Source organism: Rhipicephalus microplus, chromosome 1, assembly GCF_043290135.1.
Source record: "Rhipicephalus microplus isolate Deutch F79 chromosome 1, USDA_Rmic, whole genome shotgun sequence".
NCBI classification, from domain to species: Eukaryota; Metazoa; Arthropoda; class Arachnida; order Ixodida; family Ixodidae; genus Rhipicephalus; species Rhipicephalus microplus.
The window spans coordinates 35167660-35181451 of record NC_134700.1 but is presented as its reverse complement, the minus strand read 5'-3'; the positions used below and the strand labels follow the sequence as shown (position 1 = coordinate 35181451).

The following is a 13792-nucleotide window of genomic DNA, read 5'->3' as shown; positions in this document are numbered from 1 at the left end:
CATCTTTTATTTCTCATTCCCTTTGCTAACACTAGAAGTGTAGTTTATTTTTTTACTAATTTATCTTTTGCAATAGCGAGTGCTTTATTTGGTACTGTTATTTGGTACAGCAGATCGAAAAAAGTCGTTAGGAAGTAAATGCTGAAAGCGTATGTCCCCCACTTGCAATCCCCACATATGTCCCCCACATGGTAATCAAGAATATTCATAGTTTAGAGCATTTTTTTTGTAACTAAAACATGGTGATGGTGCTTCCGAATCAGCATAAGCTAGCCGAACAGTGCACCACCGACAGTCTGCAGACTATTTATTCTTTGTTTTTTTTTTATTTATTTGGTACAACAAAAAATGTATACATTGAAAAATATATATACACAACTAAAAAAGGCCCCCTCCACTGCAGGTCAGGTTGCGTTGGGGGCACAGTGACAGTGGTGCTGTGAAGGCCCTGGCTGCTGTGGCTGGGCAGGAAGCCAGCTGCCGCGAGCAGCCGATAATCTGCACTCTGAGAGTGGGGATCATCGGGCTGCTCCACAACAAATGTTTCTCTGAAGCGCCGCTTCCTGCCCCCACAGCGATCACCAGACCCTGGCAGCCACCTCTTAATAAAGTTGAGGGCCTCCGCCTGGTCGCACCCTGCTTTTTGGCAGATGACATCTGCATACAAGAACAGAAATACCATAGTACACATGAAGCACTGCAGTACAGAGAATACACAAGGGTACACACACATAAAACAATGAACACGTCTAACCTGTCACTAATCTACAGAGCCTCAGGTTCACAAAGGCCCTTTTCCCTTTTCTGCCATGAAGGCTGTACAGCACTTGCACGTCATGTGCCAATACAGCCTTCATGGCATTCACACCAATTTCTCGGAGGCCACGTCCCCCAATCTGCAGGAGGTGCTTGCGCTGTAAAAAAATGCAAGAAGCATAGCTAGGGTAAACGCAACAGCACATCGAAATGTTTTCATGATAAATATCTGCAAGAAGAGGACACTGAAAACAACAACTTGAATTTTTGGGCATCACAACATTTCATTGTATTTTTACGCTAACTTCAACTCACTTGACCTAAAATGGTTTCCACATCAGCCCTCTCACACTCAGTGTGAGAACCTTTCAGAGTCCTTCCCTGAATGCAGTTTCGCTGTTATGAAATCAAATACAACACTGTTATAACCCTTAATAAATATTGATTCTAGCTATGAAATAGTATAATTACTTTGTACAGTGCTCAAATTCCAATACACGTTTCTTCGAGGTTACAATGTCTTTGCCTGAATGTTGACCAGGAGTAGCTTCTACAAGTGAAAAACGATAAAATATGTGGAATTCAAAAAGAAGCTTGGACATGTTTTTAATCAATGCATTGTAAGCAGAGCACAACAAGATAAATGAACATGATCAAGGCGTACTAAGAGGCAACCTTAGAGCGACCAAATCTTGGTCATAGATGAAACTGATAGAAAAATAAAAGTCGCACTAGATGGTCGCACCATTTGCTGTTTATATTTTTCTGTGATAGCCAACAAAGAGGCATGTCGCTGTAGAAATCTCATCACAATAAACAAGGGTGCATTTTTCTTCACACTGCGAAATTGGGTGCATGTTAGATTTTTAAAAAAGTAAGAAATCGGCTAACACAAGGCAGGGTGAACTGTAGCTCAAAGTAGAGAGAGCCGCACCGGACAGGAAATAGGGTGATAAATGAACAAAATTACTGAATGTCTGTTTTAAGCAGGCTATTGCTAGTCACTGCCCATCAAACACACCATGCCGCCTACATCGTCTGCTAGCTTAGGACAGTTCACTCGGACTTCACAGACTATAGTAAATACAGTCGAATCTCATTAATTCCAACACACTTAATTTGAACTGACACTGTGGTCCTATCAAAGCTATACCGTGCTCCGAAAATGCTCTCAGCACCCCGCCCAATCCTGCGGTGGCACTTCAGACACCTCATCGCTGTGCTTGAAGAAGAAAATGAAGAAAAGGAAAGAAAAGACTGCGGTGGAATGTTTGCCAAATGCCAATCTGCGACATTCCTGTGCCACGCTTCGGCTTTTTCCGTCCCTGCCACGTAGAGACCCTTCTCCACTTAACACTGCGCATGAAGAGAAAGAGGGGAAAAAAAGCTGTCGCAGAGAGTTGGCTCTCTCATGCCGATCTGCAACTCGCCGGTGTCACGCTTCCCTGTTTTTCGTTCCTGCTATGTAGAGACTCTTCTCCTTTCAACACCGCGCATGAAGAGAGAAAAAAAAAAGCTGCCGCGGAGTGTTTCTCTCTCGAATGCCGATCTGCTTTTCTCCAGATGGAGACGCTCCTCCATTCTCATCATGTGCTGGCCACGCTCCGGCTGCAGCGCAGATGGTAACAGCGGAAACACAGTTGTTTTCGAAGAGTGTCAGCACTGGACATTGCCACGCGCAACTTCTTTTGCCAGGAGAATACTGAAGCCGAAGTACAAATGCTTTGCAAACTGCACGCAAAACTTGTTGACTCGTTGTAAGGCCAACGTGTACAGACATGTATTGACTACTTTAATTAATGACGGATGTCCTGTAATTTGTGAATAAAACTCCATGCACATGCATCACTGCATGGTGAGCCCTCCGCTCGTTTACCGTATTTACTCAATTCTACCGCGCCCTCGATTGTAACGCCCCCCCAATTTCCAAGACAAAAAAAAAAAAAAAAAAAAAAAAAAAAAAAAAACTTCGGTTGCAATGCGCACCCTTTTTTCTCGTTGGCCCGCTTGATCACACCACTCGCGAAAAGGACTCTTTTTGACAGCGTCTTCCGTTTAAATATGAAGTACGGGAGAAGCTTATGCCTATCTGACGTGCAACAGAGCATTGCTGTCACTGTAGTTTTACCGTGGCCCGATGTCAGTACACAAACTTGCTTCTCCTAGACAGTTGTGGTGCCAGGCATGTCGAAGTAAAGAGGCGTGTGATCGGCATTCCCGATTTGCCCAAGCAGGTAGCCGTTGTTGTGCCGCAAGTTTAGGAGGAACCTCTGAAGACTCTGAAGCTTTTCTTCGTACTCCTCCGGCAACTTACGGCATATGCCCATTGGCCTTCGGAGGGAAAAGCTTTTTCTCTTCATAAAGTTCGTTAGCCAGCACCTGCTCGCTTTAAAATGGCTCTGCATTAGCCCTTTTTCTAAGGCTAACTGCATAGCCTGCACTTGGAGCAGTTCTGTCGTCACGGGCCGCTGTGCCGCTCACTGCTTAATCCCATACTCGCCGAGCAGCTCTTCAATTTGTGGAAACCGACCCTGCTGTGGTCCACTGAAGCCTTTGCGTGAATCTTTGCTGTCGACAATATTCTGCTTTTGTTTCCGCCAGTCCCGCACGCACGTTTCGGGAACTTCGAATGACCGCGATGCGGCCCGATTTCTGTCCGTTCCGGCACACGCGACGACTTTTCTTTTAGAAGCAGCATTGTGGTGCACTCGTCGAGTTTTTGGAGTCGGCCCTACCATGCCGTCGATGCTAATGTACTACAAGATGACGAACTCCTCAGCACACGTATGAAGTGCCGCGCATGGGAAACACATAGGCAGAAATGACCGACGCGCCATGCCGACGCACGTAGGGGGCGGCCATTTTGTAAGTGGCGATGGCAATAGAATGACCATATTCATTTTTTTTTCGTACTCGATTCTAACGCACATGCGATTTATGAACTCTCTTAATCGGAAAAAAGGTGCGTGTTAGATTCAAGTAATTACGGTAACTTTCATTATTTTGAACTTCTTTTAATTTGAACAAATTTTCTGGCCTCTTTGAGTACGAATTATTCATATTCGACTGTAGTACAGTGGCTCATGAGATAACCTGACTAGTTTGTTTCCCGAAACACAGTATCTTAAAGCAGTACTAAATTTCTGCATGTTACATAGGCATATTAAAAATCAAGAAATATACACCAAAGCCACAGCCACAGCTTTACTCTGCACAGCTGCCTCTGCTGCCTCCACTTCTCCAATTGTACCAGCAGGCAGCCGGGGAAGGTCAGAGGGGCGCTGTGCTGGCTGGGCGTGCTGAGGCACGGACAAGAGCCGTACCTCGTGCTTCAGCTGTCGCACCTCCTGCAGAACCTCTCTTTGTTGCTGCCGGATGCCAAGTTGGATCCGCAGGATCCGTAGCAATAGAGCTGAAACATACAAGAGTACATACATACCATATTTACTCGCACAATTTGCATCCTCACATAATTTGCTCACCAGTATAATTAGCCAGCCTGCTTTACTACAAGAAACTTTTTGCTCGCATACTTTGCCCTCCCCAACCAGCCCGAGCCACCTTGCCAGCACACACACAGACACATTTGACTTCATGATGCTCTGATCAGGCACATCTCTTGTCGAGCAGGCGAGTGCAGTCTTACACAAAATGGACTGAGTACAAGGTACCTTCTTCCATGAACTTTTATGCTTTCCCTAGAATATCGAACTTGAAAACCGAAACCTGTTTATGTGTAGTCCGAAATGCCTAAAGGTTTGCCTCCTATCTTCCCACCTCTTCCACGGCAAGAATGTATTCCCGAGACACAGCACAGATGTTGAACGCGTGCAAGGACCTGTCACATCAACTAGATGAGGCAGGTTTTCGCACTATTTTTTTTTTTTCGGTTTCGCCATCTGGCCATTGCGTTTTTACCGTTTCTTGTGATAGGCTACAATAATTATATACGAGGCAGATTGCTGTTATAAAGCTTACCGGAGAAAACTGAAACCGTGCTACCGCTAAGCACATCAGCGTGGAGTTCTTCGACATGCAATATTCAGTATGGGAGCCAGCAGAAGAGTGCGTTGAATAAGACTTAGCATAGAAGCTTGGGTGTGTTGGTTAGATATCGGAGGGAACACAATGCAATAGAAGACTGGGAGAAGGAATGGACACACACACACATGAAGGGCGACACACACAGCGCTGTGTTGGCATCGCGCTTCCTTGTCTGCATCTTACTTTACGTTGGGTTCCCGACAATTATTGGAGAGTACTTATGTTCTCTGGTATAACCCTGTCATGGGAACTGGTTTTTGTGAGCACTGTTCGGAAGAACTTCAAGGAAATGGGGGCATTTGAACAGGCTTAGCAAACAAATGACAATCCGCTTTGAGACAGCTGTGACAGCGCCTGCAACATATATTCCCAGTTGAGCTTTTAGGCCAGCGATTCCTACTAGCTTCGCACATGACCAGATTGACAAAAAAAGTACACATAATACGCGAGTATATACCGCATTTGACTCTGTAGCTTTGATGAACCAGGCAGATACACAAATTTATCCAAAACTCCATTGATTTTGTTGCAAAATTATTCAACAAACAAATTACGATGTTATCCATGTTACTATATGATTGTGGCACTTTACCATTGCAGCTTTCCAGGAGGCACACATAGTGCAGCACCACTCGCAGTTAATTGTATGCAGTAGGTTGCTCACAGCAACTGACTGCATGCAATGGTGAACACCTTGCATGCTTGCACCGCTGTTTCAGCATGCTGGCTGCTTCCCATACGGCTATCAATTGATGTTCACAAAATTGGGAAGATGAAGAAAGACTACACAGTGCCCTCTGGCCACCCTATACTCCAAACCTCCAGCCAACAAACAAACAAAAGAAACAGAAGTATGCAAATGAATATTATTCCCAATGCAGCTGGAATGGAGTGTAGTTCTCACCAATTCTGTGTGTTAAGTCAATATGGAGTGAGTTAACTCCATAAAGTAGCTTTTCTCATAACAGTGTTCACTCTATTGTAACACAAGAAGTGACTTCATAGCATCTAGAAGGAAAAATAGAATCTTCAGTATTTGATAGAAATGTGAGGCTCTACCTTAAAACAACAATAATCTGGAAAAAGAACTCATTACATTCGAAAAAAAAAAAGGTAGCACAGTTGATCCCCTTTACAAGAGACACTGATGTAACAGACAAACGGGGATAAGAGGCACCAGTGTGCAGGCTGACATTTGGCCCATCATGCATCAGGCACTCCGTAGATGCGCCTGTGCAGCCGGGAGCCCTGCAGTCAAGCATACTGAGCAAGACTGTTGACCACTGTACAATGACACATTGCCACAAAATTTCAAAACTTCATTTCACAGACTTCTGCAAAAGCTTCTTACACTCGTGCATGATTTTTGCACAAGCTTCTCTCATTCTTGCGTGATTTTCGTCAGAACATATAAATGTTGGAAGTTGTATGTTCCCAAAAACATGCACAATACAAATAGCATACATTAAAGTCTATCACTTTATACGTGCATAGTGTAACAATGAAAGGAAACTCACGCATGGTTTGCTCCGAGCCTTCCCCGTGCGGTGCCTCCTTGAGCCTTGGAGAGCACTGTACAGCTAGAGCAAAGTAGCATCAATCCAGTGTTAATGGCAGGTTAACAAGACAACAAAACTAACCCCCATATTCATAAACACTCCCCGACTCGACTTTCACCCTTCATTTGACAGAGTTGAGCCCTGTGCCGCTGCTCGTTTGAAAGCGACGCTGCGCTACTCGAGTATCACAGCAGATTATTGCTGACATGCAGCAATTTTCTCTGCTTAGAGACGGCGCTCCCATCAGCCATCTCAAGTGAAGGTGAAGCGTTGAGTGGAGGGACGTTCTAGAATACGGGGGTAAGATTGGTTGCAAGAACACTACAATAGACACACTTAATTTTTACACTTCATCTATATTGTACAGCTACACACATTCTGCATCCTTATAATGCAACATATACATACAGGCTTATAAAGTAAACACTGTAGGCTGCTCAAATAACACCTACACAAAAAAATTACACAAAAGTGGCCATGCGCAAAGTACTTTTATTTGAAACTCACAAAACTTTTGTGGTGATGGAGATTAAATAAGACAGGTTACGCTTGGAGGCACATGAGACCTTCGCAGCTTTCATAAAGTACAAAAAACAATATGGTATGTGTGTGTGTATGTATGCATGAAGCTTCAGCCTTTACATACGGTTTCTTGAAAGAATCGACTATGAATTTTATGGCACCTGTGTCCTTCAGCGCAATTGAAAGCCTGCTGATCAGTGTGTGCAATTGTGGAATAGTTACATGGAAAATGGCGAGAAACACCTAAAATCAAATTTTTCTAGCTAGGAAATATGCAGCTGTGTATACACAACACATGCTGCAAACAGTGGGAGGTGACCACAAGAATGATTTGAGTGTAAGCGGCAGTATTCCACATTCATGCACCCCGCCATTTTCAACTGTTGCCCAAAAGCAGCACCACTTCAGCGTGCTACTTTTTTTTTTACATCATAAACAGCACGGAATACAGCGGGGATGAAAACAACATATGCAATTAAATTTTGAGCACTATTTATGGTGCGCATGATTGATTGATATGTGGGGTTTAACGTCCCAAAACCACTATATGATTATGATAGACGCCGTAGTGGAGGGCTCCGGAAATTTAGACCACCTGGGGTTCTTTAACGTGCACCTAAATCTGAGCACACGGGCCTACAACATTCCCGCCTCCATCAGAAATGCAGCCGCCGCAGCCGGGATTCGAACCCGCGCCCTGAGGGTCAGCAGCCGAGTACCTTAGCCACTAGACCACCGCGGCGGGGATGGTGCGCATGAAAAAAAAAAAAAAAAAAAATAGGCCTTTGTACAACGACGAATGCATAATTTGCCTTCACGGACCTTCTGTTAGGCTGCACCACATACAGATTTTTTGTGGCTTTCAAAAGAGATTTGAAAAAAAAAATGATAATAACCGTGTTTACTCTCGTCATAAGCGCACTCACTAAGTCACCCTCATTTCAGTCACCAAAATTTTGAATTTTTTTTTCTTCCACATATTAAACACACACCTTACGTTCATCCGCTGAAGTCCCGCGGGCTCCCCCCCCCCCCCCCTTGCCGCCTTCGCTGGCTGCCACGTGCCATTTTATTTTTGTTTCTATTTGTTCACGGAACGTCCCCTGTCTTTTTTAATTATCTCTTGTAACATATGTGGCATTATCTTGTTCCCGAGGTGCCACAGGTGCTCTGCTATGTAGATGCACCATTAAACTAGTATTTTTGATCAACTGGGCATTTCTGATGTTTACCTTGCAAGTACGTAAAACTGGCATGCTTCTTGATCTACGATACACATGTGGCTTGTCTCACTTTGAAGGAAAAGTTAGCATACAATGGTGTAAATGCTTAGAATTTGAAATATTGAGGCAGCAGCACACCGGAGATGATCATATGGTAAAGAAACAAGTGCTGCCTTATCCGTCAATAAATTTTGCGAGCTAAAAAAAGTACAAAAGCACAGCGAGGCTATGATGTGGTTCAACCTGTGGATTCGCTTCATTTATCACGCCATATGATGAAGCTTCCTTTGGTAAAACTGCTCAGATAAGAAAAAAAGTTTGCTGTCCAATACAGCAACTATACAAAGTGTGCACGTGCATCTCCCAGCGCCTTTTCGTCACTTCCGAAATGCGCCACCAACATGCCCGGGCACCAACCGAATCTATCGCCTACAACTGCCCTGTTGTCTCCTCGTGCTTGCACCCGTTTAGTTTTGCCTCACGATGCAAGTTTGAGAAATTATGAGCTGCTAGTGAGGCAAGTTGATTTAGTAGTCCACGCAGAGGGAGCAGAGCTTAGGGTGTTTCTTCGCTGAAACTTATAACCTGAAATTGGGAACGCACATTGCGATTTTCCTAAAAGTACCAGCGTATTTGGCTGGTGCAGATTAACAAAAGCTACTTGAAGAAACTTTGCAATATTTGCATCTTCAGGTGCAACTTCATTACGGGTAAGTGCCATAGCCAAGTATTTACCTGCAAACAGATATAGCTTACCAAGATACTGTACATACAAACTTGTCCGCAGTTAAAATCATGATGGCGAGGAAGGCGGTTAAAATCGTGAGGGCGATCGCGGAGATTTGGTATTGCATTGAAACAAACTATAAAGAATGGGAAACAATATTAGTTCACTTTGAAGTATAGCCGATCGGTTCAAGTTGGGCGTCAGGATTTTTTTTTATTAGTCAATTAATTCTATACACGGTCTCTATCATGTTCAGTGACTCCACTGTACATTAGCGTACAACAAAAGCAAAATACAAAGTGAAAAGTGTGTTAAAGCATACGCGAAAAATAAAGTGATGACTGGCATTACTGCGGCACACACCACGCAATGTCGCTATCTGCCTTGTATAATATTTTCCTCGACTATTTCCACAAATTGCAATCAAAGAGGCTCAAGCTCAACATCAGCACTGTTTAAAACACTTGGGGGGGGGCATTGCTACTTTGGTGGCGTAGGCCGTGACAATATATTCATAATATTATATCTCTTGTAAACTTGCCTAGCTCTGCACGACTAGTTTTCGATGGGAGCAGCTGCGCTTCGCACATCCACTCTTAAAATTGCGGCTCGAGAGATTCTGAGCTTTCACTTGTTTTTGGGCCAGGTAATTTGTAGTAAAAGCAAGATAATAAACCCTCATAGGTTGTGGCGGGCAGCCGGTGTACGCCGTGGCTGGTATATGTGTCGCACATCTTGATTATCTGGTCTTGTATCGAGTGAACGAGCGAGGCCTCCCTAATCCAATGAGCTCGTTAAAGTAAGACAACAAAAAACCACAATGCTTCCATATCGTTCACAGCAACAGATGACGAGCCCCCAACAAACCGCACTGCAGCACGTGAACTGCCGTAGGTACCCAGGGAGTTACCCGGGCATGGCGGGAGAGGGCGACAATGGCAGAAGTGACATCAGAAGAACACTATGTATAAAGGGGACATTTAAAGACCTTTTTCCCATTTTTAAACTTCGTGCACTGTTCTGTCACAATTTATAGCTCAGAATAGTTGTATTTTGAAAAGAGCACTAATTTATAAGCCCAATGGTTCAAGGATGGGTGCATTTAGGGGGCCCATTCTACGTTTTACTTATGCCCTTCAAGAACTTGCTTACAGGGCCAAAGTCCTGTTTCAGAAAGAACACGCTAGTGCGTGGCCAGCAGTCCGTCAAGCATTAGTGCTGGTGAGATTTGGAAATGCAGCGCATGAGCATCCTCATCTGCTACTTCTCTGCTCATGCTCTCGGGGCTTACTTGCGAGGCACGGTCCTTCACACTTTTCATTTTCACACAGTAAATCAACTGATACCAACTCTGCCTTCCATTATTTAATAAACCAATATTTCATGGTCACGAGGACGAGCTTAAAATGTTTGCTACATCAGACCTGAACAGCATTTTGAGTCATCGAAACTTGCTAGTTGCAGCGAGCATTATGCAAAAAATATGATGTGCTTTACGGTGACAACTTGTAAAACACTGCAGCAACGATTAAAATCATGCATTTTTTGTGCTCACAGGAAATCCCTGAAGCAGGAGGCACTGGGCTAGATAAATTGCGCAGCTAAAATACGGATGCGCTTTCCAATGCTGTCATGCGTACAGGCGGAGAAATGGCAGACAAAACTGGGCGCACCCCGATTCTATGCGCAGGCGTCCCATTCACAAGCCTCGCTGCCAGTTAGCACAACATGGCTCACTGTCCATGAGCTCGCTTGTTTCCTGTAACAGTGGACCATACGGTACACCTATTTAAAAACGAGTTTTCGATGGGAGCAGCTGCGCTTCGCACATCCACTCTTAAAATTGCGGCTCGAGAGATTTTGAGCTTTCACTTGTTTTTGGGCCAGGCAATTTGTAGTAAAAGCAAGATAATAAACCCTCATAGGTTGTGGCGGGCAGCCGGTGTACGCCGTGGCTGGTATATGTGTCGCACATCTTGATTATCTGGTCTTGTATCGAGTGAACGAGCGAGGCCTTCCTAATCCAATGAGCTCGTTAAAGTAAGACAACAAAAAACCACAATGCTTCCATATCGTTCACAGCAACAGATGACGAGCCCCCAACAAACCGCACTGCAGCACGTGAACTGCCGTAGGTACCCAGGGAGTTACCCGGGCATGGCGGGAGAGGGCGACAACGGCAGAAGTGACATCACAAGAACACTATGTATAAAGAGGACATTTAAAGACCTTTTTCCCATTTTTAAACTTCGTGCACTGTTCTGTCACAATTTATAGCTCAGAATAGTTGTATTTTGAAAAGAGCACTAATTTATAAGCCCAATGGTTCAAGGATGGGTGCATTTAGGGGGCCCATTCTACGTTTTACTTATGCCCTTCAAGAACTTGCTTACAGGGCCAAAGTCCTGTTTCAGAAAGAACACGCTAGTGCGTGGCCAGCAGTCCGTCAAGCATTAGTGCTGGTGAGATTTGGAAATGCAGCGCATGAGCATCCTCATCTGCTACTTCTCTGCTCATGCTCTCGGGGCTTACTTGCGAGGCACGGTCCTTCACACTTTTCATTTTCACACAGTAAATCAACTGATACCAACTCTGCCTTCCATTATTTAATAAACCAATATTTCATGGTCACGAGGACGAGCTTAAAATGTTTGCTACATCAGACCTGAACAGCATTTTGAGTCATCGAAACTTGCTAGTTGCAGCGAGCATTATGCAAAAAATATGATGTGCTTTACGGTGACAACTTGTAAAACACTGCAGCAACGATTAAAATCATGCATTTTTTGTGCTCACAGGAAATCCCTGAAGCAGGAGGCACTGGGCTAGATAAATTGCGCAGCTAAAATACGGATGCGCTTTCCAATGCTGTCATGCGTACAGGCGGAGAAATGGCAGACAAAACTGGGCGCACCCCGATTCTATGCGCAGGCGTCCCATTCACAAGCCTCGCTGCCAGTTAGCACAACATGGCTCACTGTCCATGAGCTCGCTTGTTTCCTGTAACAGTGGACCATACGGTACACCTATTTAAAAACGAGGATAGAATGTATATAATGCAGCATCTGATGAAGCCATGATGATGTGTTGCTGATGAAATCTGGAACTCTAGTTAGTACCCTTATTGTTAACCAGCCGACCGACTAGCAAAAAGATTTGCGACTGAAATGATGGCATCTACACCTGCCCTTAAAGGGACACTGAACAAAGTTTTTGCCGCCGAGATTTTCAGCCAAAGCAAAAGATTGGGCCATGAAATTCATAGACAATAATAATTTTAAGCAGAAACTACGAAAACATACTGAATTTAATGAGCCTTTTACAAAATGCCGCGTCTAGCTCTTAGACACGGCGTTTTCTAAAAGGTCGCGACATTTATTTTTCAAGTGTTTTTTTTTGTTATTCAAGACAAATCTACGGTGCATTGTTCACAGAAAACAAAATTGCCTCGGTAAGAATTCTTTGCGAGCAGCTTACTAATTTTAAGGCAGGCGCGTTGATTCGTGAACTGAAGGATGCGAGTGATCGATCTTGCCTGCTAGTGGCTAGGCGACAAAGGCTTTACCTCATGTCCTGGTGTAGCTAAGTCACGCAAATGGAGCAGAAAATGTGCATTATAATTTATTTCACCTAAATATCACACGTATGTGACTTATTGCCGGTGACAGGTGATCAGGATGAAGTCGACAAGTTGCAAATCTGAACAAGAATTCACTCGAATGAAAAACCAACCTATACTCACGTCCACGGTGAAGTCGAACACGTCGTCCGTCAATGTTGTCGCTGATGCCCGAAGGAAAAGAGAAGAGGACAAGCGACGGGGTCGTCTCTTTCTATAAAGTCGGCGGAACTGCCAGAACGGCCAACACAAAAGGCATCGGGTTGACATTCCTCCATCTGGGCATCCGTCGCTCCACCCGGGCATGCAGCTGCTACTGGTTCTACTACTATCCTCTTCCACGTGCCTCTTCCCGACATTGCAGTGTTGCTGCCATACTCGCGAACCTTTTTAAATTAAAGCACGCAATCATGTATTATCGTGCGCCATACTAAACTTAAAAACAGTGCGCCGGTACATGAGATGACGAAGCGCGGTCCACGCCATCACAAGAGCAATTAGAGAAATGAAACAAAGAAAACAAAAATGTATAAAATATTTTGTCTCAATACGATCCGCAATCCAGTTTCCTGCAGCGGCTTTTGGCTCTGTATGAACGGCCAAGCCAGTGCCAAGCCAAGCTTGCGTCCCTGATCAGCTGTTTGTTTCCATCGAGAATTCAACAGTGAACTGGCAATTTGTTTAGATGATATTGCTTAAGGGCTTGAAATTAAATATTTCTCTACGTACTACTGCTGTACTTTTCCTCTCTGTTTCCTGATCACAGTGATGAGATTGAGGAAGTTACAATTTAGAAAACAGCAAGTGCAGCTCAAGCATTGCTAGTATCGCTGTTTCGGTAATAAAATGTTACAAAGATTTTGCCCCGCGACCTGCTTGCCGTGTTCGAGCACCCAGTAGAAATTTACGGTGCCGCGTTTGAAAGAGTTGAATAAAATTGCAACATTACGAAAGAAAGGCTCTGAAGCAACATCGCATTTTATCAGGCCTACACCTCCCACACCTAGACGAGTAAAACTCGTCGATATTATCTTGCAAAGCTGTGTATAATATTTAAAACACATTCTTTAGCCCACGATGAATTGTTCTCTCGTGTGGCTTCTCCATTTGGTACTGTCATGTTAACTTACAAAGGCAACTTTCCATATTTAGTCTCTTTAGATGTTGCAAAAGCTTGACACGTGGTGTGTATGCCATACTGATAATTCTCCTCGTAACCTGGGTCCGCCTCTTTAAACAGCGTCGAATTTTATTGTTCGCAATTGTGTTTATTTTATACTGTAAGCGAGCTGTGTGATTTCATCAATATTCACGAGTGTTCCCTGACTATAAAAACACGTGC

General features: G+C 44.1%; 1 protein-coding gene across 5 annotated transcripts; it reads right to left on the bottom strand.

Moving 5' to 3' along the window:
* Window positions 1-306: 306 nt before the first annotated feature.
* Window positions 307-12979, bottom strand: LOC142814949 (uncharacterized). 5 transcript variants are annotated; one of them, XM_075894107.1, is made up of 5 exons: window positions 12564-12979; window positions 6318-6380; window positions 3942-4168; window positions 755-914; window positions 307-657 (listed from the first exon to the last, which is right to left on the bottom strand). In XM_075894107.1, exons 1-5 carry the CDS (start codon window positions 12754-12756, stop codon window positions 326-328), a joined length of 975 nt encoding a protein of 324 aa, XP_075750222.1. In that variant the 5' UTR covers window positions 12757-12979; the 3' UTR covers window positions 307-325. The 5 variants fall into 5 exon arrangements, with proteins under 5 accessions (XP_075750222.1, XP_075750232.1, XP_075750239.1 ...); XM_075894117.1 differs by having other exon boundaries at window positions 6318-6372; window positions 12574-12978; XM_075894124.1 differs by having other exon boundaries at window positions 4080-4168; window positions 12564-12975.
* Window positions 12980-13792: the final 813 nt, after the last annotated feature.

Excerpts from the sequence above, each read along its gene's own strand:
- LOC142814949 (XM_075894107.1), bottom strand. The coding sequence starts at position 12,756 with ATGCCCGGGTGGAGCGACGGATGCCCAGATGGAGGAATGTCAACCCGA. Across the intron at positions 4,169-6,317 it reads AGGCTCGGAGCAAACCATGC|CTCTATTGCTACGGATCCTG; the intron begins GTGAGTTTCCTT and ends TGTATGTTTCAG. Across the intron at positions 658-754 it reads GCTCTGTAGATTAGTGACAG|ATGTCATCTGCCAAAAAGCA; the intron begins GTTAGACGTGTT and ends TCTTGTATGCAG.